This window comes from Pyxicephalus adspersus, chromosome 2 (genome assembly GCF_032062135.1).
Source record: "Pyxicephalus adspersus chromosome 2, UCB_Pads_2.0, whole genome shotgun sequence".
NCBI lineage: Eukaryota > Metazoa > Chordata > Amphibia > Anura > Pyxicephalidae > Pyxicephalus > Pyxicephalus adspersus.
In genome coordinates this window covers 116,652,158-116,678,564 of record NC_092859.1, presented here as the reverse complement: position 1 = coordinate 116,678,564, position 26,407 = coordinate 116,652,158, and the positions used below count along the sequence as shown (strand labels likewise).

The 26,407-nt window shown below is 39.2% G+C and overlaps 1 protein-coding gene across 1 annotated transcript; it reads left to right on the top strand.

Annotated features, from left to right (window-relative positions):
- Nucleotides 1–11,121: 11,121 nt before the first annotated feature.
- On the top strand, nucleotides 11,122–22,563 carry TSPAN3 (tetraspanin 3). The gene is made up of 7 exons (XM_072402033.1): nucleotides 11,122–11,258; nucleotides 15,641–15,832; nucleotides 17,589–17,663; nucleotides 17,920–18,021; nucleotides 18,253–18,405; nucleotides 18,937–19,020; nucleotides 21,114–22,563. The coding sequence occupies exons 1-7, from the start codon at nucleotides 11,196–11,198 to the stop codon at nucleotides 21,204–21,206; spliced, it is 762 nt and encodes a 253-aa protein (XP_072258134.1). The 5' UTR covers nucleotides 11,122–11,195; the 3' UTR covers nucleotides 21,207–22,563.
- Nucleotides 22,564–26,407: the final 3,844 nt, after the last annotated feature.

The following is a 26,407-nucleotide window of genomic DNA, read 5'->3' as shown; positions in this document are numbered from 1 at the left end:
TATAGACAAGGCGTTCAAGGAGTTTGGAGATATATGGGAGAAGGGAGATAGGACGGTAGTTGGAAGGTAAGGAGGGGTCCAGTGAGGGTTTCTTTAGGATAGGGAGAATTATGGCATGTTTAAAAGCTGAGGGGTATTTACCAGTAGAAAGGTGATGCAGGGATATTCACAGGCAGACAGGGACTCCACAGGGAAGTTGGCTGGGAACCAACAAACTGGACAACGAAGGGTTAACACAAGAGCTGGACACAGGAAACACTGGATTAAGCAGCAGCTGTACAGGAACTAGATCACAGGACTTTGGATCTCTAGCCACTTAGTATAGACTTGTTGCACAAACATAAAATACAGTTCGTGAGCTAGCTAAATACTGAAAGCTGATCAAGAGGCTATTTCCTGATTGGCCAGCGGATTGGACGGCGTTGCGAAAGCTTGAAAACAGAGGCACGCCCAGCATCAGAACTGCAAGCATGCGCAGGAGAGTGATGCCTGTGCTTTAGTGAGGAACAGGTAAAAAGAGGTGCAGACACATCTGTAGCTGAAACCCACGATCTCTCTTCAGGACCAAAACCTTTCCAATCAATTAGGTACATTAGCTTCATATTTCTGAGAAGAATCGGGTACAGGAGTAGCCAGAGGTTCAGGACCAACGGTTTAAGCAGAGACACATTGAAGGCATTGGGCAGCTTGAGATGTGAGGGTAGATGTAACTTGTAGCAAACTGGATTAACCTTGGCAGAAATGGCATAAGGTCCGATGAATCGTAGAGCAAATTTCAGGGCACGCACCTTGCAACGAATGTTCCTTGTGAAAAGCCAGACTTTATCTCCAAGTAGGAGTAGAGGCGCCTTATGGAGACGCCGATCAGCAAACTTCTTGTGCCTGAGAGCCGCATTTTTCCGGTGGGGGTCTGGAAAAGAATAGCTCCCACTCCAGCTGAGGAGGCATCCACTTCTATTGAGAAGGTCTTGGAAATAACTGGCCTAATCAGGGCTGGGCCAGATATAAAGGCTTCTTTTTAAGGACTGAAAGTCCTCAAAAGCTTTAGAGGGCCAGCATCCTTTCAGGTCAATGCAGTGATGAAGTAATTTTGGATTAACTGACAGTAGTAGTCGGTAAAACTCAGGAAATGCTGAGTAGCCTTAAGACCGCAGGATAGCAGCCAGTTGGAAATAGCTGTAACCTTCTCGGGATCCATAGAGAGGCCATCCTTGGAAACAATGTAGCCCAGGAAGGGCACCTGGGTGCATTCGAACAGGCACTTCTCTGCCTTAGCTTAGAGTCGGTTGTCTCTAAAGCTGCGTACACACGTGCAATTTTTGTCGTTGGAAAGGATCTTTCACGATCCTTTCCAACGACAAAGGACTACACGATGCATGAACGGTGCTGTACATACAGCACTGTTCTGCTCTATGGAGACGGGAGGGCTAGAACAACCGAGCGGCACCCTGCTGCGCGCTCTCCCCCTTCCCTTGCATTAGGATCGCTCGTCGTTCATCGTTCGTGGATCCGCCAGGACGGATCCACGGAAGATGAACAACGCTGACTGTACACACGCCAGATTCTCGCCCTCTGTAAGACAAGACAGACATGCTGTCTGTGGGTAGGTAAGTCTGGAGAGAAAATCAAAATGTCATCCAAATAGACAACTACACAAATGTACACAAGGTCACAAAATATTTTGTTGACAAAGTGTTGGAAGACAGCTGGGGCATTGCAGAGACCGAAGGGCATCACCAGATATACATAATGCCCATCCCTGGTAATAAATGCTGTCGTTGTAGGCCCCTCGGAGATCCAGTTTGGTGAAGATTTGGGCACCAGACGATCAAAGTCCTCAGGTATAAGCGGCAGTGGGTAGCAGTTTTTAATAGTGATAGCATTCAAACCACAGTAATCAATACAAGGACAAAGGGTCCCATACTTCTTTTGGACAAAGAAAAAAGATTGAGTCAGTTGCTCTTTGGGCCAGGCGCACTTCTTGACAAGGGTAGCAGAGATGAAATTGCCTGCTGCTCCAGAGTCAATAAATGCCTTCAGGGCAAGTGTGGAGGTCTTGTGGTGGAGCTGGATTGGTATTCAGGGACGCTGAGTGGGGGGGACAAAAGAGTGACCTAGCATGCCCCCCTCAGAGCATACTAGGCACTGAAGTTTCCCGGCCCCTGTGGGCAGATTTTAATAAAATGTTTTTTCAATCCACAGTAAATGCAGAGACCTGAGGATAAGCGCCAGGATCTCTCCTCGGGAGATAGGAGTGAGCAACCCAGTTGCATGGGCACTTCTGACGAAGGAGAAGCAAAGAAGAATGGGGGTTCAAGAGGCTGCTGGAAGGATAGAGCTAGTGGTGGAGAGAAGACCTTGCCTGAGCGAGATTTATCCTGGAAACGTATATCAATCTGGGTAGCCAGAGAAATCAGGTAATTTAGGGCAGTGGGAATCTCTCGACCAGCCAACTCATCCTTGATGCGGTCAGAAAGACCCTGCCAGAAGGTAGCCTGCAGGGCCTTATTGTTCCAGGCGAGCTCTGCCGCCAAAGTGCGAAACTTAACAGCGAACTGGCCCACAGTAAGTTAATCTTGGTGAAGAAGTGGTAAGTGTGACAAATACCACTTACATTTACCGGTAAAAAGCCCTTTATCCCTCCACAAACCAAGCCCAGTGAGTCCCACGCCATCTTGTCTTCTCTATAGAAAGATATTAAGGTACTGTTTGATTGGGCAGCCAAGTCGAAAATGATATTTAATATAGAAAAAAGTAACATTATGCACTTGGGAGCTAACAACATGCATGCTTCATACTGTCTAGGGGGGATACATTTGGGGGAGTCAGAAATGGAAAAGGATCTGGGGGTTCTGGTAGATCATAGACTTAATAACAGCATACAATGCCAAGCTGCAATATCTAAAGCTAGTAAAGTACTTTCCTGTATTAAAAGAGGAATAGACTGCAGAGATGGAGACATAATCCTGCCCCTGTACAAAGCATTGGTCAGACCACATCTGGAATATGCAGTTCAGTTTTGGGCACCAGTTCACAAAAAAGACATTGTGGAATTGGAGAGAGTGCAGAGAAGGGCAACTAAACTAATAAAAGGAATGGAGGAGCTCCGCTATGAGGAGAGATTAGCTGAACTGAATCTATTCTCCCTTGAGAAGAAACGTTTAAGGGGGGATATGATCAACATGTATAAATATATAAACGGTCCATGTAGTGAACTGTCTTCCCCATTATTCACTTTGAGATCCTTACAAAGAACAAGAGGGCACTCTTTGCGTCTGGAGGAAAAGAAGTTTAAGCTCCACATGAGTAAGGGATTCTTCACTGTAAAGTCTGTGATAATGTTGAATCGGCTTCCTCAGAAAGTAGGTACAGCAACTACTATAGATTGCTTTAAGAAAAAGCTGGATGTTTTTGTGGAAGCACAGAATTTAACTGGATATTAAAGCTTTATAGTAAAATGAACAGAGACTGATGATCCAAAGAACATCAGACTGCCTCATGGAATCAGGAAGGAACTTTTTCCCCTATTGTAGCAAATTGTACCAGAGTTTTTTAGCCTTCCTATTGACCAACTATGTCTTTTAGGGTTTTATATCTGGGATATGTCTATTTCCCTAGTGTTTGAACTTGATGGACTTATGTCTTTTTTCAATCAAACCTACTATGTAACTATGTAAAACAAAAGTAAAAAAATATGTATAATATAGGATGGAACGAAAAGATTACCAACCTGGAAACAGAAAGATCCTTAAACTGCAAGTTTATATCATGTTACTTACTAATAATTACTAATAATATTTTAAATCTGCATTTTTTATGTCAAAGCAACAGGTTATTCTTTTTTCCCTCCCCTCCCTTTTGCTCCACTGCAACTCAGTTTTTTGACAGGTAATTTTTTCAGTATGGAGTGGTATGACTGTGCTTGGCAAAATGGTGCCATCATATTGAAAATACATAGCTCTGTGCTAGATATTCCTCTAGAGACATGTATCTGTCACAGAACTTTCCTATAAAGCTAAACAAGGGAACAAAAGAAACATAAGTGTATGTGCATGTGCCTATCTGCATTAAAATGAGAGTGTTGCCTCTCATGCTTTTAGATTATGTAAAACCAGGGCTCCCAGTATGATCCAATGCAGACTTTCTCAACCTTTTTAACACAGGGGACCCTTGAAATAACTTTCAGGTCTTTGGGGAGCCCCTGCTATAATTACTTCAGCTCACAGTATATTAGCATGATGGTCAGTAGGAAGAATGCCTCTCACATTGCTAGCCAGAATGTCAGGCTTACAATGATCATTGGTGTCATTTACTCTGCCTTAGAGGCACAAATTGCTCATTGCTCAATGAATCCCTAGCAACTTCTGGAGAACAACATACAAACTTTATGAAGATAGTCTCTGGTGTGAATCAAACCAAGGATGCAAACTGCTGCACATATTATGTGATCATTGGCCCACTTACTTGGCCTCAATAAATTGTATTATATATTTAAGAGCTGCCAATAAAGATTCCCTTGCAAAACATAAAAAAATAGACCAGTGTTTATTGACCTTTTCAGCATGAGGGAACCCTTGAAATAACATTCAGGTCTTTAGGAACCCCTAATATAATTACTACCCTGTTTCCCATAAAATAAGACAGTGTCTTGTTTTAAATTTTGCTCCAGAAAATGCACTACGGCTTATTTTCAGTGGATGTGTTTTTTCATGAACAACAATCAACATTTATTCTTGAACAAATTTATTCAAGTACAGTGATGTCATCATTTTCTGGAACATCATCATAACTCTCCAAACCCTGAATTCCGTCCTGAATTTCTTGTGGCTCCAATTCTTTTAGAACCGTTGGCCCCATATATATATATATATATATATATATATATATATATATATATATATATACATTTACAGTTAGGTCCATCAATATTTGGACCTAGGAAACATTTTTCGAAGTTTGGTTCTGTACATTACCACAATGAATTTTAAATGAAACAACTCAGATGCAGTTAAAATGCGAACTTTCAGCTTTTTCAGCAAAAGGATTGCATTTAAGTGTTCCTGGTGTTTACCTTCACTGGCCTGGTAGTCTGGGTTGGCAGGGGGGTAGGAGGAATATTTTTTTATTCATAAAAATGCCATAAGTAAAGTCTTCCTTAGTAAAGGTCTCTGCTAATGTCTTAGAGACACATTGGGTGTATATTTGAGAAGTGGTGATATTAGGTAGGCTATTTTCTACTGAAAACTGTAAAGATACAATTGGTCTGTTAGTCTGTAGGCAGGCTAAGGGTCAGCAGACATGGGGTAGTCAGATCATTAGTAAAATCTTTGACCTACATTTCACAAACCAAAAGACAGTTTTTAGTTTGCAGCACATAGAAGAAAGAACCTCACTATGATAATTATAGGAATAGTCTCTGTACCATTCTACAGATAAGGAGGAAATAATGACTGTACAGTTAAATTGACACAACTTTATTCTGGCCACTAGAGGGTGTGATTTACAAGGCCAATAAACCATGTCCCCTAAATGTGGAATTAAATAGATTTTGAAGTTCATCTAAATGTAACTCCTACCTCATGTACAAGTAGAATTTAATAAACATGGAAGCAAACAGAAGAAATAATAATGCAGATTTCTTTTTTTTTCATTCAATGTAATTCATTGTTGTCTACACTTTACATACAATATTAGTGTAGGATTCCTGAGTTTCAGCATGTTACGCTAGAGATTTTGGGCATGGGTGTTTATTATCTAACCCATCAGCAGGCTTGAGGTACTTACTGGGAAAACTGTTAAAGATGAATTCTAGGCAGAAATTAAATAAATGAATGAATGCTGCTGCAAACATTCAAAAAAGAACTTAACAGAAAAAGTGAAGATTTGCTGTAATATGAAACCTTTAAAAATGCTAACAGTCCCTCAGCTGTACAATGCATAATGTTCCCTTTGTCTGTAACTGCTCTAGAAGAAAAAACATGCAACTTTGCAATAAACAACTAAAACCAAATAATGAACTAGGTAAGTTCCTAAAATAGACCTGATAATCAGTGTAAATTAAAAAAAATATCAACTAGGAAATGGAGTTTTGGAAAATTCTAAAACCTATTGTATAGCTGTACCTATCCACCCAGGCTTAAAGCCCATGTCTGGGAAGAATCTAAAACATTCTCAGGCCTCTCTAGTTCCCTTCTTTACCCACATGATCGAAATATTTCTTACCTTTTGAATAAAAATATATATTCACCTATGTACCCCTTCCAGGTGTCTGGACAACACAATATGTATTCACTTAATTTCCCAATTTCCTTACATTTTGCTTTATTCAGATTTGGGTTTAGTTGGGATTTATGTGGCGAAAATCCTTTTCATTTCTCCTTTTGGAGAAAATCCCTCTCGCTGTCCCTTTTTGTTTTGCAATGTGGCATGGAGAAAAAACTCTCTGATTGGATAAATCCAATAACAAAGTCAGCTATTCCTTACTCAAAACTTTAAAAAGTTTTATATGGAGAATTTTCATATTTATCCTTGCTTTATTAGCTGGTAAGTCACTAATCAGAAACAATTGTCTCAACACTTTACTGGTTGTGTGCTTGTTCCTGGGTTTAATACCTAAGTAGTAAACCAGGAAATATGGTCAGTACACAGATACAATCACTGTCACCCTTAACAATGGTTCCTGATTGTTTTGGGTGACAATTCTGGGGCAGGGGCTGTACATACACGCCGCTCAGCTTCTGCCATGTAGCCCGTTCTGTTCTAAAGAAAGGAGATTTGATACAATGAATTGTATACAATAGTATAACAACACCGGTCATTAGTAGAAGGTCCTAATCCAACATGGTGGATAACTAATGACCTCTTCAATGATGTTGGGGGACATTTGTACTGACAATAGGTATTCACTCAATGCAATTGTATTGTGTAATGGAAATAATGAGTGTGTATGGACCTCAGTGGTAATAGCTATGGTGTTTGGAATGGCAGCTCCTATATTTCTGCCCTAACAGTTACCTCTCTTAAAACACATTGCTTTTGGTCTGCACTTCTCTATGGTAATATTAAACAAAAGTTTAGGGCTACATACACACATCAGATAATAGTTGCTAGAGACGAACAGTTATGCTCATCTTGGGCAAAAATCTGATGTGTACAGCAGTCATGTGTACAACCATGGCGGATTGATGAACAACAGATTAGAAATGACCACTGTGCATTTCTATGGAGGAGAAGCAGGGTACCTCTTGCTCTTCCCCCTGCCCACACCATAGAACATTGTGTTTACAGTGCTCGTTCATTCATCAGTCACTGGAAACATTCACAAAAGATCATTTCCAGCGACAATTATCTAACATCCATCAGACCTCTGTATGAGGCCTAAATTGTTGAAAACCGGTCAAGCATAGTTACCTGCATATTTCGCTTTCATACATTAATCCTATTTTAATTCCAAATTTTTATATACAAATCCCATAGAATACAGGTGTTTGAGTCAAAACTCATCTATATCATCTGATGTACAGCTGTAAAAATCTCGTATATGTCCATTAAAAATGAGTATACAACTATCTATAGTTATGTGACAGTTTGTCTCTTTTTATTTGACTCTTATTATATTTGTCTTTTTTTGTTCGTCATTTTATTTGATTGTTAGATTATCCCATTTTTTATATTACTAAATACAGTGCTCCTAAATTGCTTTCTACATTGCACTAAATTGTATACCACAACCCAAACCTGTAAATTCCAGATTCTGAAAGTGGAAAAAAGTCCTACGCTTTACTAAACAGGAATAAAGAAATGAAGTGGGAGCACTTGCCAAGAAAATCCTGATGAATAAGCTTCTGTAGCACACTGTGACCTCTTTACTTGCATCTGCAGAAACAAATAGAGAGAGGAATCACAAAGAAAGTGTTTAAGTACTGCCAAAAGGATGCACAGAAATAAAATTTAAGAGATATTTATTATTTTACAGGCATGCAGTATATATCAACTGAAATTACAGATTATAGTCATTAAAGTACAAGCCTTGTTTGTAGTTTAAATAAAAGTGGCTGATATGCTGTGTTTGGCCTTTATAAAGTTTCTTTCTTTGGTTTTCACATAATTGAGCACATTTTTACATTAGCCTATATGCATTACTTTAGCAGCAGTGTGACATTATTGTGGGAACTGAAAGTGACTTTATGCAGAATGTCTGTCAGGGTGATTACAATATCCTAATGTAGAATCTAGAAGAATCTAATTTAAAATTAAGATGATTATTTTAAAATAAGATGTTACTAATATTGCTAAAAGCATCCTGATAGATTGTTCCATCTCAGCACCAAAGTAGTGAATATGCAGTATATCAAATGGCATCTTTAAAGTGACCCTGTCACTGCAGACCGACCCTGTAAGGACGAGGCAACATACCTACATTCTTGCTGGCCCAGGTTTTGGCATTGCTTCTCTTCAGCTTTTGCAGGTATTTCCCACTTTTGGATGTCTGAATACCCGTTCTTTCTAAAGGATGCAGTGGTATCTCCCACCAGCTCATACATCTCTATAGGGCATGCAAGCTGACGGGAGGAACCATTGCTTGTAGTGGGGGGAAAAGATGTTCAGCCCACCTGGACTACAAATACTTACTGCCAGAAAGATAATCTTAGAATCTCTTATGTTACCAAATCTAGTATCTGATCTCAATTACATCTAAATGTTGGATTTAATTGACCTATGTGACATGATTTCATAATAAATTGCTGAGAACAAAGATTTTTGTGACTATTACTTTAAAGTTATACACATTATCGGTTCCATTTGCAAGCAGCTCATTTATAACAATGGTCACTAAATATATAGTGCTAGGGATTTCTACATGAATTTTGGACAGTTTCAATTCTTCCTCACTATATCCAAAACTTTAGGCTGGGCAATAATTATCACTTGAAAACGAAGGATCAACGATTATTCCAGATTATTTTGAACGATCAAATTGCGCATACTTCTGTACATGCTGTAACAATACGATCGTTCAAATATAATCCACCAATAATGTACACATGCTAGATACGATTGTTTGAATGATGCAGGAAGTGACATGTACAGGAGAAAGTATATCACAGAACAATCCACAATCACTGAACGACCGTACACACAATAGATAGTGAACGATTGTCGCTCAATCAGATCAGCCGGGACGGTCGTTCATTTCCAAGGAGATTCAATGTTCGTCTTCATCGTTGACCAATCGTTGCGCACTTTTTTGTTAACAATTATTGAACAATCTGTTGTGGATCGTTCGTTTTCCAACGACAATTATTGCACGTGTATACGCAGCCTTAGGCTGTAGATACAATTTAGATTTCCAGCTGATATGAGCTGGTTTTTAAGGCTGAATAATTATACTTGATGCACACACAAAATTTGATCAATATATGACGTTATTCAAAAATATAGTTTGCTGGGAGAACATTTTAAATTGGCATTTGTATACTTTCTTCATTTGTATACTTTCTTCATAATTTAATTTTTTCTGCCTTATCAACCTTTCTGCTTTGAAACATATAGATATATTTGATTTGCTCAATACATTCTGGCCTTCTGAGGAAGCCTACAGGTGAAACGCGTCAAGGACGTTAGAACGTAAATTGATACTAATGCAAATGGCTAATTCTGTGTATGGAATGTACAATGCAACAGTGGTATATCCCAAAATGTAAGCTTTTGTAGTATGTCACTTAATAAACTTTATATACTTGTATTACTTTTATCTTGGATTGTTCACAAGTAGGCACCTGAAAAATCTTTATAACACGTAGAAATTTGACTTACAATATTTGAGGTATTCTGTATAGTGAAGGTAAATTCATGAATATTATCACAGGTTGTCAATTTATAAAAACTTTCAGCTTCAGGCCAGCAATAATGGTGTCAGTGAGGTGTTTTCTGAGGAGAGCAGGAAGAGCAGCCCTCTGAGAGAATGATAAAGAGATATAATTAATAGAATTAATAAACATTATTTATATAACGCCAACATATTACACAGCGCTGTACATTAAGTAGGAGTTGCAAATGACAGACAGACACAGACAGTGACATAGGAGAAGAGGATCCTGCCCCGAAGAGCTTACAATCTAGGAGGTGTAGAGGGGGGGTATCATACAATAGGAAGGGAAATATGGAATGGTGGGAAGTAGTGAGGGTTTAAGAGACAGAAGAAGAGGTGGGGGAAGTCTCACACAATAGAAGGGGGGGTATAAAATGGTGGGAAGTAGTAAGGGTTTTAGGTTACAGAAGAAGACGAGTAGGCAAATTTGAAAACATGGGTTTTAAGTGCTTTTTTAAAAGTAGGAGCAAGCTGAATAAGAGGAGGAAGACCATTCCAAAGAGTCAGGGCAGCTCTAGAAAATTTTCGGAGCCATGCGTGTGAGGAGGTTATGAGCGAGGAGGTCATTAGCAAGTCATTGGAACGATAATATTATTTCAGAAGGAATATAGGCTTTGAACAGCAGATAGAACCCCTGTGCTCAGTGTGGGCCATAAGACATCCAGCACTCCCAGAAATATTGAAAGCTGCAGGTTCTAAGGTTGGCATAGCTCTGCACCCCGGTCTGGGGTGGCGATGCAGCGGTATTAGGGGTCATGTCTATAGGCGCCATTGTTAATGCAGCATCTTCTGTTCAAAGCCAAGAAAAGGCTGCACCTGACATGCTTTGTATGCAGTACAACTCTCGCTCAATATGACATCCAAAGGAATGCAAGGCAGCTCATCGAACGGCTCCATTAAAATTGGCAATTTAATAACTTGCGTTAGACACAGGAAAACAATGGCCGTTGTTCATGGCTTTTTAATAGCCTAGGTAATTAAATAATTGCTCCACACACGTGATATTTTATTTGTGTATTAGACATATGTAGGTATAATAACACTAGGAGACAGAATAAAGTCTCATATAAAGTACACATAGCACAGCCATGTTAGTATATTGAGCCTGTTACTAGGCAGGTACAGCCCATTCACCTCACACACTGCATTGTGTAATGAGAGGGTTTTCCCTCATCAAAGATGGTAATGAGCGGCCACAGGGGAGCCTATGGGAAGCGGCGCTGCGCTGCGGCTCTACGCGGCCGTGGGCGGGTCCAGTTGCCTTGGGAGCCTGTGAGCCGGGAGCTGCGTCACACGGAGAGGCCGCCATCTTGTGAACGGAGAGATGGGGCAGTGCGGGGTAATATCCTCCAAGACCGTCTTGGTGTTTCTGAACCTCATTTTCTGGGTGAGTGAGAAGGGTTTTAGGGGGACAGCGGCGTGCTGGGACCGGGCTGTGGTCTTTGTGTGTGTGCTGTGTTGGATAATGGGCACAGCAGTGTCTCGCCTGGTGTATACATATTATATATATATATGAGCTGTGTCACATGACATGGTACCGGACCGGTCATGTATGACACAAGGTCATTGTGTGCACTGCCATGGCAGGATATTGGAGCATGGATCGTATTCATTGCAATGGTGCGATGTTTCATGTCTGGGTGTATGGGAGTCCCTATGGCCATGTGTGCGGCCCTTACTTTGTTATTGTATTTTGCCTACAGGCAGGAAGAACTCTGCCCCCCTCAGGCTGCATGGACAGGGGGTAAACTTTGTCTGGGTATTGGTGTCACAGCCATAGTCACCAATAAAAGTGAATAGTAGCCATAAATATCCCAAAAGCCCTGGGTGGTGCATCGGTTTCCTTCCAATAAGATAAAAAATACATTAATATTATTATAATAATTAGATTTAATAATGGCTGTCTGCTCCCCTACTTTGAAAAAGCCTTAAAAGGCAATTAATAGAGCAATGCACCCTTTCCATAAAATAGTACCTTTGCTGCAGCTTCTAAGAAACATGGGTGACTAGCACAATGCTGGAAATCCTATGAGAATGCCTTGGGGCGGAGTTCCCGCTAGATATCGGAGTGACCTCACCCATGCCACACAGAATCTGAAGGCAAAGATTTGTGGGGGCGCAGGACAATTTTTATCACTGGTTTACTATTTGCTATTTATGCTTTGTGATTGACAACATTGAATTATCGTCTTTTATCCGGGCAGATTATTTACTGCCTGTTATGTCTCAATGGGGGGATTCCTCTTCACTTCCTGTTCCAGGGAAGTATAAGGAGGTGAGGGTAAATCTCTGCTCATCAGGAGCGTTATTTCTTAGTTGTCACCAGAAGTTCACAATAGACGAACTCACTTGTGGTGACAACACCAATATTTTGGTTCTCCAATCACTTTCTGTCTTGGTGACAAAGGTCAAAGCTGAGCACAGAAATACAGAATGAATCTGAGCACAGAAATACAGAATGAATCTGAGCACAGAAATACAGAATGAATCTGAGCACAGAAATACAGAANACAGAAATACAGAATGAATCTGAGCACAGAAATACAGAATGAATCTGAGCACAGAAATACAGAATGAATCTGAGCACAGAAATACAGAATGAATCATCTCGGCGAGCATACACAATAATTGTCGTTGGAAAGGACTTTTCATGATCCTTTCTAACCACAAAACACTGAACAAGTGCTATACATACATCACCGCTCTGCTCTATAGAGATGGGAGAACCACAGAGGGCTCCCCTTAACTTCCATTACGATTGGTCGTCGTCCGTGGATACGCCAGGAATGGACGATGAGTTCTGTACACACGCCAGATTGTATAGGAACCATCTGATGTGTGTACGTAGCCTTACAGTGAAGAATCCCTTCCTTACCTGGAGGTTAAAATTCTTTTCCTCCAGACGCAGAGTTGCCCTCTTGTCCTTTGTAATGACAGTAAAGAATCGTTTTGGTGTAATTCATTGCAATGTGCTGTCCCATTGAAATAAACTAAACAATGGTGGGTATTGCTTCTGCTGTCTCTGGCTTGGTTGACGTTCTCCTGTGTTGTCCTAGATAGATTTTTTGATTGTCTCTGGTCACACAAGAGCTGACTTGTATTACCTCTCATGTGTCAGTGGAGCTTGGTGTGTTTCCAGCATAAAGGATATTGTGTATTCATGTCCCCAGGCTTTGTATACATCTATTTTATCATTCCTATAATGGCAGGAAGTTCCCTCCAGTTTTTAGTTGATGCTACCATAGAACAGTTATCTACATCCAGCCAGAATTAATTTATTACTGTTTATGATATAAATATTCTCAGGGAAGTAGTGATTTATTCTCAAGTTGTCCCATGATGGCGAGTTGAAAAAGTCATTGCATGTATTGAAACAAAAGAAAACTTGTCATCTACCCAAAAGTAAATAAAATCCGGCAATGTTTTGGTGGAATGAAAGGCCGCCTGGATACAGCCACATGGTGTGTTTGCAGCTTTTCTGTTTGTGTATGATTGTTTATCTCCTTCCAATCAGTTTCAGAGCATTGTGGTTATTTGGTTGAATTGTTCTCTTGATTTAGTGTCTATAAATAACCTACAGCAAACATCAATGTGTTTAATTCAGGAATGTGGGCTCCTCTAAACATTATGGTCACATTATTATTATTACGAGTATTTCTGCTCTTCTCTCATTCCCTACCATAGCTGTCTAGATCATTTATCATGTATACAATGTATTGTCATCATTTCTCCATAGATCTATCTCAAATTTCAAATAATGTCAAGTTGGTGTTCATGGCATATTTGGTGATAACTTTCACAATAAGGTTCTTCTGTGTACATGCATTACGTAAACCTTTACATGATGGTAAACTATGGGTGTTCTTGGTTGTTGTGACCATTCATGGTATTGGTATGGGGCTGGTGCTCGAAGATGTTGTGGTTAGTGTTCCTATAGATGATCATTGACCAGCAGTGTCTGACAGGCCAGATATTTTAGTTTACATTTAGGGGACTATCCTGGTGTTGGTTTATCTCCGCAGGGGTGGGGAGGGGAGCCTTGTTATACAGTTATACATTGTATATCTTCCTATTAAAATGTATGTACACCTTAACAATGAACTCGTTCCCTTTTCTTCCAATAAATATACAACTGAAACCCTATTTGTTACATCTTCTTAAAACCAGTATGCTGATCCTGTCACAAATCCATTGAGCATCTTATTGTACTCTTTACCAAGACTGCACTTTTAGAAGTTCCCTTTGGTTAAAGTAAACCTTGCCCCCCACTACCCACAATACATGTTCTCCTTACATATGGCAGAATAGGGCTATGTTTACACTGGCCATGAGGTTGTGGTGTGTTTACTGCTCCCTCATGGGAGAAGCTACATGCAGTTTCTCCTGGCAGCAACTCTGTAGAGAATGAATGGCCACCAGTTGTCAAATGGTTCTTTATTAAACAGCGCTGTGGTGTGAGTGAGTGAGCGTGTGGCAAGGTGCAATCTGTAGGAAGCTGTGTGGGATCACTCGATCCCAAAGTGGGTCAGAACTTGCCCTAAGTGAGCCAAGGGCAGGAAGAATAATACTGGCAGGATCCCCTGGTAAAAAAAGAAATGCAGCCACCAAATGTAAAGACTGCTAAGCTGCAATATATTACATAAAGAGCCATTGTTTCTATAAAAACAAAGGAAGCTGCAGTCATTCCCAGTTTGGAGTCGTGTTCCTTTGCATGTACTACTGTTACTTTCTTCATAGGGCATTGTAAAGCCTGAATGCAGTGTTAAAGTCTTGTAGTTGCAAACCTAATTCTTCAGTAAGCAGACTTACCAGGTCCTTTTGGGAATGCTATAAATGTGGTCTGATTGTGCCAGTATGAGCACCAGCCCTGTTCTGTTTGCTGGTCAATGCAGGAAGCCATTAGAATACACAGTAATTTGCAGCTTGAGTAGCGGACAAACATACCCCCTGAGCAGCCATGCATACCCCCTGAGCAGCCATGCATACCCCCTGAGCAGCCATGCATACCCCCTGTCAACCAAAATCTCCTACAGTGGGCACCTGAGTGTCTGAACTAGACCGTGGAACAATGGAAGAAGGTAGCCGGGTCTGATGAATCGGGTTTTCTATTAGATGAGGTGAATAGTGTGTGTGTGTGTGTGTGGTGGAGGAGCTTGCAGCTAGGATGCACTTTGGGAAGAAGCCATTGTGACAAAAGAATTTCCAGCTAACCTTTTAGTGCCTGATGCCATAACGCGTTTATTTTACTTATTCTAATACTTATCTTATTTACTGTTTTCTTACTATATTTACTTTTACTTATCTTATTTACTTTTTTCTTTGATTTCCTGAGAAATAGTTATAGCAATAATGGTAACTGCCTATGTCAGCCTTGCTCAAAGTCTTTAATCCCTGCTCTAATAATTATATCCACATCTCACATTAGCGTGGAGGTCAGTGGGAAAAATGTCACCCCTATAGATAGACAAAAAGATCATTGGTCTTATTTATATGCCCCAAAGGAGGACAAATTGGTCAAGAAAGTCCTAGCACCCTCTGAAGGAACCCTGGTTGAAAAACACTGATCTATGCTGTAAAAGGGTGCAATGCTCATGTGGGGAAAGAAAGCAGATTTCATTGTTTTCACTTCTATTGCAATAATTGTAAATGCATGTGAAAATGTATTTCCTGTTAGCGACCTTGTTCTAAGTAATTTATTTGTTATGATAACTCTTGTCAGCCAGAGTTTTGCTATCTGATATATTGAATGTTATCTCTTGTTCTCTGCAGGCTGCAGCGGGTATCTTGTGCTATGTCGGAGCCTACGTCTTCATCACATATGATGATTATGAGCACTTTTTTGAAGACATTTATACCCTGATTCCAGGTGTAATAATTATTGCAGCAGGGGCTCTTCTGTTCATTATTGGCCTAATTGGGTGTTGTGCCACAATCCGGGAAAGCCGATGTGGTCTTGCTACAGTAAGTATTTACATTTGATTATGGCAGAAGATTTTTGTAAAGACCCCTAAATTACACCACTCTTCTTCTAAGCAAGCTACTTTGTATCTAATGTATCTAAGGTGATCTTTTGTCTGGTGCAGAATAGAGCAGACATTTGCCTCTTCTCTATGTAATCTTCAAGCAACACATGGTCCTGCTTTTATCTCCTTGTGTCCTTTATACTAGAAAAAGCCTGATAAGGAGATGTGTGCCATACTAAAGCTGCGTACACACTTGCAATTTTTGTCGTTGGAAAGGATCTTTCACGATCCTTTCCAACGACAAGGGGCTGCAAGATGCATGAACGATGCTGTACATACAGCACCGTTCATGCTCTATGGAGAGGGGAGGGGGGAAAGCGACGGAGCGGCACCCTGCTGCGCGCTCTCCCCTTCCCTTTCATTACGATCGGCTGTCGTACATCGTCCGTGGATCCGGCAGGTCGGTCGTCCGGACGATGGACGACACCGACTGTACACACGGAAGATTTTCGCCCGATAATTGGCCGATGCCGATTATCGGGCGATAAAAATCTGCCGTGTGTACGTAGCTTTAGGCTGCTGAATGTTTGTACATTACTTCACTCACCAGTAATATCAGTTCCACAAAATATGACCTTTTTTTTTTTTTTGTTTTTTTTTATTCATGTTAGGAATGTATTTTAATGTCCTTCCTTGGAAACTCTATCTCCTATAATGCAATAGGTGTGAACATTGCAATAATGTTGGAAAAAATCTGCATTAACCCAGTTTCGTGTTTTTATTAGTTTACTTAGGATAAAGTAGGGAAGTATTAGAACTCCGGTCAGGCTGTTGGAATCTCCATTGGTAAAATTTCTTCACTTTTCAACTTGTAAAAAGATGGTTGCACCAGGACAGGAAGAGAAGGAGACTATTTAACAGCAGCATTGCCAGAAGTTTTTTAATATTAATATTTAAATATTTTTTTAGTTGAGGGGATGATAGATTCAATCATTTATTGTCTGCAAAAATTCCCTCACTTCCTGTCTGGTAAAGAGATGTCTTTAGAACCAGAAGTCAAAGGAAATCTTTCTAATAGAGCCCCAGCTAACAGTAAACCTGATCTTTTCTTATTTGATTTCAACCGTTAAAAAACTGAATGTACAATAAATTCAATATGATGTATATATAATTAGACCTGTGCAGCCTTTGCAAGTTAGTTACATAACGACTTGTACATATTTGTTTTTTGTTTAGACACTGATGTTTGGCTATAAATGTTTGGGCAGTTCGGTGGCTCAGGGGTTAGCACTCCGGCCTTTGCAGCGCTAGGTCCTGGGTTCGAATCCCACCCAGGACACTATCTGCATGGAGTTTGCAGGTTCTCCCCGTGTCTGCGTGGGTTTCCTCCCACATCCCAAAAACATGCAGTTAAGTTAATTGGCTTCCCCCTAAAAAAAAAAAAAATTGACCTTAGACTACATTAACCACATATGACTATAGTAGGGACATTAGATTGTGAGCTCCTCGAGGGACAGTTAGTGACATGACTATGAACTTTGTACAGTGCTGCGTAATATGATGGCGCTATATAAATACTGTATAATAATAATAAAATAATAAAGGTTTACTTTAAGTGAACTACTATTACGTAGCCGAGTCCCCCTTACCCATTTTAAGGTGGAACTTTTATCCTGTAAATCTGCAGAGACTGAACATTTTTGAATGACATTTTATTACCATAGCTGCTGCTGACGTATAACTTTTCTTTCTAGTTTGTGATCATCTTGTTATTGGTATTTATCACTGAAGTTGTGGTGGTGGTCCTTGGATACGTCTACCGAGCAAAGGTAACTTGCACTTACTTGGGCTATGAACTGGTTTATTTCATATATCTCTATTTCCTTAGTATGTAAGCCTGATGTCACAGTGCTGTTATACACCTGCAATGTTGTTTGTACTTGTGTAACTGTTCTATTATTAGATTTCCTCCTATGTACGGTGTGATAGCTTTTTATTCATGGCAACTTGCACTTTCCTTTGGTAAATATAACATGTGGGTGGATAAACAGATCTTTAACAAAACATAAAACTGTATATTTACAGGTAGAAGATGAAGTTGATGAAAGCATTACAAATGTATTTAACCAGTACAATGGTGTTAACCCTGACTCAGCAAGCCGGGCCATTGATTATGTCCAGAGGCAGGTGAGACCTCTAATAATGTGTTTATTGTTTCATAGTTTCCCTGTCCAAAATATGATTGCATATTACATAACATTTGATCAGCATACTTTCTTAGAATTAATTGCCATTACTTGACAATGTATAAGAATTAGCTGCATTCTAACCCATACTATGCATGGTATATGACCCCTGGTATTTGGTAAGCTCTCTTGTAAGGAGTAAAAATGATTTACAAAAAATGTTTTCCTACAGCTTCATTGCTGCGGCATTCACAACTACTCGGACTGGGAGAAGACACCATGGTTTCTCAGCACACATAATAACAGCGTGCCGTTAAGTTGCTGCAAAGACAATGTAGTAAATTGTACAGGGAGTCTGTCCAGGCCTGGGGACCTGTACTCTGAGGTACGAGATGGGGTGTTTTATTATGTATGTAATGTTTTAGCTAACAACAATGAGAAATTCTAATTTTTCTTTTAGATGTACAGTTTATTTTTAATGGAGACCAAAAGAATACCGGTCAATTAACTAATAAAGTATAAATAAACCCTAACAACTTCTTATCTAACAACTTCTTATTTAAATTTGGTAAATAATTCATTGTCATTTTGTTATGTTTTCTATAAGTGCAGAAAATACCTGTTGATTTAGACAAAATTCTTGTGAGCTGGTAGCCTTCCTGTGCTATCTGCTTGTGCACAAAGAGAGGTTATGGGAGATGAGTGGTCTGTGTTTGTGTCGTGCACAAGTGGCAGTGACAAATCACCACATACTCACAGATAAACTTTGCCTCCTAGTGAACCTTATTCCTATAATCAAAAATGCAGTAGTTTTTGTGTTGTGTAAATGAACAGTTAAATGATTTTTTTGTCTGTGTGTATATACATACACTCATGATGCTGTATAAATGCAATATTCTTTTATTTTTTATTTCAGGGCTGTGAAGCATTAGTTGTGGAAAAACTGCAGGAAATTATGATGTATGTTATATGGGCTGCACTAGCATTTGCGGCTATACAGGTGAGATTGTACTATTGTTAATTCCACATTTTTACACTGTTACATCTAATCATGGAATGTATCTTGGGTATAAAAATAATGGGTAATTATCATTAATTAGCATAGATCCACTGGCATAAATGTTTGCTTTCAGTCTGGCATATCTGGAATCTATCAAGGGCTCTCTTTATGCTATTTGTCACTTGTCATAAACAATCCCTTTTTGCTTTTTTCACCTATTAAATCCACAAAGGCTATTCATGTAAGGGATATCTTTAGCAACACTAAGCCATTTATTCATGGAACAAATACACATTCATACAATGTCAGAGAGAACAAGTTCACAGTAATGTTTTTCAATGACTTGGGCAGTACAAATGATGATCGCATATTTGGGATTGTTAGGAACCTGTACAACATGCCTGACTTTTCTTTACTTCTCCCTTCCTGGTTTATTGACGAAGGCCAAGTGCCTTCTCTGCATTTGGATACAAGTTTTGCATGAGTGCTGAATGGTAAATGTACATTTCTTCTCATAAACTACTATGTAAACAATAAGACCACATTACTCTAAACTTTTCAAACGGCATAAGTTTCTAAAACATGTTTACCGTATATACTTGAGTATCCGAGTATAAGGCGAGGTACCTATCTTTACCTTGGAAAAATTGATTGACTCGAGTATAAGCCGAGGGTGGGAAATTCTGCAGCTACTGGCAAGTTTAAATATTCAAAATAAATACCAATAAAATTGCATAATATGGCCATTACAGCCATATTGCAGTAAACAAATACCATAGTGAGAATTTAGTGGTTAGGTAGGTATACTACTTACCGTACCCAACCACTAAATTCTTTTTAACCTCCCTGGGGGTATGATTCTGTCCGTGAAAAGTGGCTGAAAGCAGTACTGCATTCAGCCACTGTAGCCCCCCCAGCATTCTAATTCTCCGTATTTCCACGGAAAAAGCATTAACTTTTTTGCATGAAAATTTATTTTACATTGCAGTCTTATAATATAATTTTATATATATCATATAAATATTTCTTTGTATTGGACTCAATACAGCTATTTTGTATTGAATCCAATACAAAATTATTTGAATTTCCCGCCACTCCTCCCGCACCAACCGACGCATGCACTGACATCACCGAGAAACCCTGGAGATCGTCTCTGCATTCAGCGGCTGAAGACAGAAGACGTGTCCGGAGGAGCTGCGGGGCCCAGCAGTACGCCGGGGGATGACAACAAGGTAAGTGGGGCTTTTTTTGTGTACTTTTAAATTTGGCGCTGCAGTTACTTTCTGGCTTTTGGAGCCAGTGTATTCCGCAGCCTGATGACATTGTTGTCGGGACGGAAACTGCTGGACGCGGCCGCTGGATCAGATGCTGACTGGAGTATAAGCCGAGGGTGACTTTTTCAGCACATTTTGGGTGCTGAATAAGTTGGCTTATACTTGGGTATATACGGTAAATGCCAACTAAAGCCAAATTTAAACTAGGTAAATTCTCATCATGTAGATTAGTGTAAAAATGTTTTACTATTGTTTTTCTTTAGCAGTGTAGCAGTTTGTAGAATTGCCTTGTTAATTGGGTTTAGTGGGGCTTTAAAGCTGTGAGGTTTCACAGCTTATTTCCTGTTTTTTTTGTTCACCAACAGAAAGGTAGAGAAAAAGATTCATATGCACCAGGGTTGCTGACGACGTAACCCAATCACCAGACTGTTATGGCCACATTCTTTTAGGTGGTCCTAAGCACACATGACTAACTCACCCAAGAATGCTGCATAAATGCTAAATGTGATAGGACTACTCCGCTGATTATATGTGCAATAGTTTAAAAGTCTGTAAACCCAATGATTAAAAAGATAATTTTCAATATAATTTATTGATCTTTCTTTGGATGTTTTTTTAAGGCACTTTTCTTTTTTATAACGTGGGAATGCTTTGTTGCTGTTTCTTGATAGTGTTTTTGTATTGTTGTCTTGTATAGTATTGATGCTTGTCTGTAGGTTTTGAGTGGGCAGGAAAAAAACATTGTCATCTATTGCCTTCACATTCATTTAAGACAATGCTGCAATAATATTTTTTTCTTTTTCCTTGAATATGTCATAGCTCCTGGGGATGCTGTGTGCATGTATTGTCCTCTGCAGAAGAACTCGTGATCCTGCCTATGAACTCCTCATCACTGGAGGCACCTATGCATAAAAAGAATTGAATTTGCCCTTTGTGCTTTGGATCCTTCAGCCCTTGTTCCTAAGGAGGCAGCATTGGGATAGGACTCCCCTTTACTGAAGTAGTTTCTACACTGCTGATTCTCAGTTAAGATCTTACAGTGGGTCACTTATGCCCCTGTGGACTGTTCTCCACCCTCAGCTTGTCACTTTATTAGGTTTTTTTTTTTTGTGTGTTGATTTGTAGGTTTTACCATTAGCGACTGGTGTTTTGCTATAGGATTATTAGTGAAGTAAAGCAGCATTGTGGTTAAATCATTGCTCTGATCCTAGTCCTAGCAACATGGCTTGCTGAGCGATGTCTTAAAAGCAAGCTGCAGTTTGTGTGTGGCATCACAAGTTTCTCCCTTTTATGCTGTGGAGGTCCTAATATCTATATACATTTTATTCACATATATATGTGCTGCCCATTGAAAGCAGTCTTGTGCAGCAAGCTAGATCAGTATTTTCTAAGGTCCTAATATCATATGTTTTATCTACTTTTTTAGAGCTATGTTTTGATTCTGATATTTGGAGTAATTAAGGCTCTTGGAACATAATCTCCATCTGCTTTCTACCTAATTTGTACCTTCATCTCTTATGAGTATAGGATTATAAACTGAGTGCTGGGTGCACACATAATCCTTGCAATAATTGCATTAATGCATTTAGTGAAAATATCTCTTGGTTTGCCTTAAACACCCTGCAGGTATTATCATCAGGGATGTCCAAAAAGGCAAAGTAGCTAGTCCTGCTAAACTAATACAAAGCATGTGCACCTCCACCAACAACTGTCAGCATTACCTATCCTTTTGTGATATGTATTTCTTATCTCTTCTCCAAAGGTGTAAAGCATTCGTATGTCTAAATTTGGTAATTTATAATGTGTGAAGTAACCCCCACTTTTGTCATATTAATCAGCTGGTTAACGGTTTGGATTCTCTACAGAAAATAGTTTTAAAATGAAACCGCTGTTACCTTCTCATGGGAGACTAAATTATGCAGAAGAATCACTGCAAAAGTGACTTGCCTCAAGCAAACACAGCATCGTATCATACAACACTACATTCAGGAGGGACCTAGCATGCCTCCATTGCCCACATTCTGTGGGTGGCAGTTTGCTTGAAAGAGAATTGAAATGGGGAAAAGTTGAAGAACTTTTCTAAAGTTATTGTACAGTTCATTACGTAGAAAATATTTTTTTGTTTTACCTTGACCTGTGTATAAATGGTAACATTAGTGGCTTTAAGAGTCCTCTTGATCAATAATGTCTGCAATTAGAACAACAAAGAAATTTGTGACTGGAACTGACTGTAAATAGTGACTGATTCAATAAAACTTCTACACTCTCACTACAGAATTGTGTGTAATTTCTTTTTTTCTAATCTGTTTGAAGGACGTATTTGCACTTGAACATTTCTTGAGTCTGTCTTCAGCAATACTACAGAAGGACTTCATAAAATACAAGTTTTTTTTTTTTTTTAAAGATGACGCATGCAGCTAAACAAACTAATCACAGGAAAAGATGTAATGTAAAGTGAGGTGCTGTTTAATCTGTTTCAGATGTAACCAGTGTTCTAGGGAATAATACTGTGAGTGAGGTAAAATAATCAAATTGATTGTACATAAAAATAGATGTTGTACTTTAAGAACAAACAAGCTAAACAAGTTTTATTTGAGGAAAGAGTTCTTCTAAGCTAGCTATGTACTATGTTTCCATTGATTTAGATGAAATGGTTGAATTGATCAAACTATATATATATATATATATATATATATATATATTTGTGTGTGTTCCACCATCACTCGAAAACGCATGGAGACATTTCAATCAAACTTGCTATACATATGACTGAGACTCATGTGAGTGCTCCAGTCATCTTTGTACAGTGTTGTGATGCTATATTTGGTGGTCGCTAAGAAATGCATGCAGAAATTTCAACCAAACTTGCTGTTCCACCCTCACTGTGAAACGCATAGAGACATTTAATACAACCTTGCTAGACACATGACAACGCTGATCTTTGCACAGCCCTGTGGTAAATGCCAGAGGTATATAAGTGTATAATAATTGGTGTGTGACTGGGGTGGGGGTGACATTAGAGTGTCACCTCCCACCTCCTCTGTACAGAGACTGATGGGTCTAGCTCAGTGTTTCATTGTACAACACCATGGTATATGTCAGAGCTATATATATTAATATAAAACTGTATGTATATAATTTGTGTATGTTCCACCATCACTCGAAAACACATGGACACATTTCAACCAAACTTGCTTTACATATGACTTAGACGTGTGAGTGCACCAGTCATCTTTGTACAGCACTGTGCTATATGTCAGAGCTATATTTGCATGGATGGATGTATGTGTGTATGTCATCACTAGGAAACGCATGGGGACATTTTAGCCAAACCCGCTATGTTCCACCATCACTCAGAAACGCATGGAGACATTTAAACCAAAATTGCTTGACAAATGACCCAGACTCATGTGAGTGCACTGCTGATCTTTGTACAGCGCTGTTGTATATGTCAGAGGTATATTTGCATGTATGTGTGTGTGTGTATGTATTGCTCAGTGATAGTGTGCCTTTTGCTTATATTGTTACATACTTTTTTTGGACTCTTACAAATTTCTAACCTGTAATAATGCCTTCGAGAAAACGTAAGGCAATTGGCTGAGTGCAATCAAAGGCAAAAAAATGAAACCACCGTAGACAAGAAAATCACTATAGCTTTATTTTATTCCTTTTCCTGTATAAGATTGCAAAAAATAAATACCTGGGCAACGCTGGGTTATCAGCTAGTCTTTGATAAAATATAATCTACATCTTTTTTTTTTTTTTAATTTCCTGGTAACCAAAACTTTTTGTGTTACCACAGATACTTTGATTAGGTAAAATGGTAAAAGTTATTGTAATTCTAATAATTTATCCAGTAGGTTGATTTTACATTTTACACTTGTAACAAAGAATATTAGCATAGTGTTTGCCTACTGCCTATAGTGTATTTGTAATTTTCCTAAAGCCCCCTATTTGGGTCAGAGGTCTCTCCTTTCCCAGGGCCAATTTGATTCATGAGGTTCAAAACATGGAGTCACATGACATTGCCTGCATCAGGAGCTGAAAAGAATATAAAGAATGGACAACTGCTTAGCACAGGCTTTGCCTCAAAGGAAAATAATACAACGTCTGGTAAATGAGCTGGGCTTTGGGAAGTCACAGGCCTGCATGGCATTCCCACAAACTTTTAGCATGTCTGCTGAAATTGCTGATAATGTATATTCCTTTTACTATTCCAATTTCTTCCCTCCCCCAAGTAAAGCAAGTTTCTTGCTGAAATTACATTGTAGATCTGGCATGTAAACTCAAATGTAACTTCGAACTGAATTTAGTGACGTAAATGATGAAAGGGCTGTGTTTTGTCTTGAGGGCCACACATACTTCTAAAAATAATATAGCACTTTGGCAATTACCATTATAGGCATAATTGCAACTATTTTATTGCAGACGGACCATAAAAATAAGCTTTGCTATACACCTATAACAATATTATTATTGTGGCTTGAAATGCATTACAAAATGAGTGTAATTCTTTGCTCTGGAGCATAAAGATGTGACGTTTAGCCCCATAGGTGTTCAGGCAAAGGGATTTTTCAGCCAAAAAAAGAATTCTATATTTATAGCGTACGTATAACCTAATATGTGGTCATGTGATATGGTAATAACATATTCTGAGTTGTTACATTTCTAAAATGACTAAACTTACTAAAGAATAAACTATACATACAATTTATTGTGTGTGTATAAATGTGTGTCTGTGTATGTATATACATTTATATGCATTATATATATATAATTTTTTTTTCTTACTGTGGGAATCCACACTTTGTAAAGTATCTGCAGGTTATTAATACAGTGTATTGTGGGGACACAGGCAGAGGCTATTAGCAAATCAGAAGCCTTTGATCCTATTACTATTCAGCTTGTGGCTATAGATATCTCCAGTGCTTGGGAGCTTATGTCCAGACCAATTCATGAAATATAGAGACAGAATCCTTCACTGATAACAGTACAATGGCTTTGACCTTTGTAGTTGCACAGGTAAAAGGCAGTGATAGATCATTGCAGGAGATAGGGACAATATAACTTTACTGGGTGTTATATAAAAGGTTGTTAAAAAAAACTCATCATATAAACAACATGTTTTTCTTGTGTTTAAATGCAGTTTAAAGCCCCACTAAACCTAAACTTAATGAAATTACATAGTTACATATCAATGTCAAATGTAAATTACAATTACAAAAACTCAATTGTGTAGCTGTGCAGCTATTAAAGCTAGCACCTTGTGATTTTTAATTTCCCTTTAATAGGTTGGGTCGTATGTTTGCTTACCACCTATTTCTTGATATTTCTTGCTACTACCTTCTAATAGAGACTTATACTCCTACTGCAGGGTTTCTAGCAAATGTAGTTTTGTAATCTAATTGTAGTACTTCTAATCTTTCTACTTTGGTTGTCACCTATGATTGCCTCTTCAGGCAGCATTGTACACTCAATGGCTAGCATTCTTGCCTTGGCAGCTGTGGAGTCCCTGGTTAAAATCTCAGCACACAATCTGCAATGCGATTGTGTGTTCTTGTGTTTGAGTGGATTTCCACTGGGTACTCCGGTTTCCTCCCACATCCCAAAAACATGCAGTTAGGTTAATTACCTTCCCCTCAAAAATTGACTTAGACGGCGTTAATGACATATTGTAAGACATTAGATTGTAAGCTCCCATGAGGGACGGGAGAGTTATAGACAAATCTATGGACTTAGTAAAGTGTAAAATGTTGGTACTATATAAATACAAGTTACTGATAATGCCAGCTCTAAATTTTATTCTATAAAGAAGCGGCACTGTAGAACGGGGCTGTCAAACTGGCCCGGCACGTCCTTGCCCCCAAAAGAATATGAATTGCTGGCCTGCCGCTACTGCAATCCGTAGTAATGGCGGGCCAGCTGCAATTCATATTAAGCTGCTATTTTATAGACACGGATATTACAATTCCCCACATCACTCGCATCTCTAGACCAGCGGCCTATGCGTGGCCCCGCATTTTGTAGATGCAAGTGATGCCGGGAATTGTAGTAGTAGCAGCAGCATCACTCGTGTCTATTGAACAGCAGCCTATGCGTGGACCCCGCAGAGT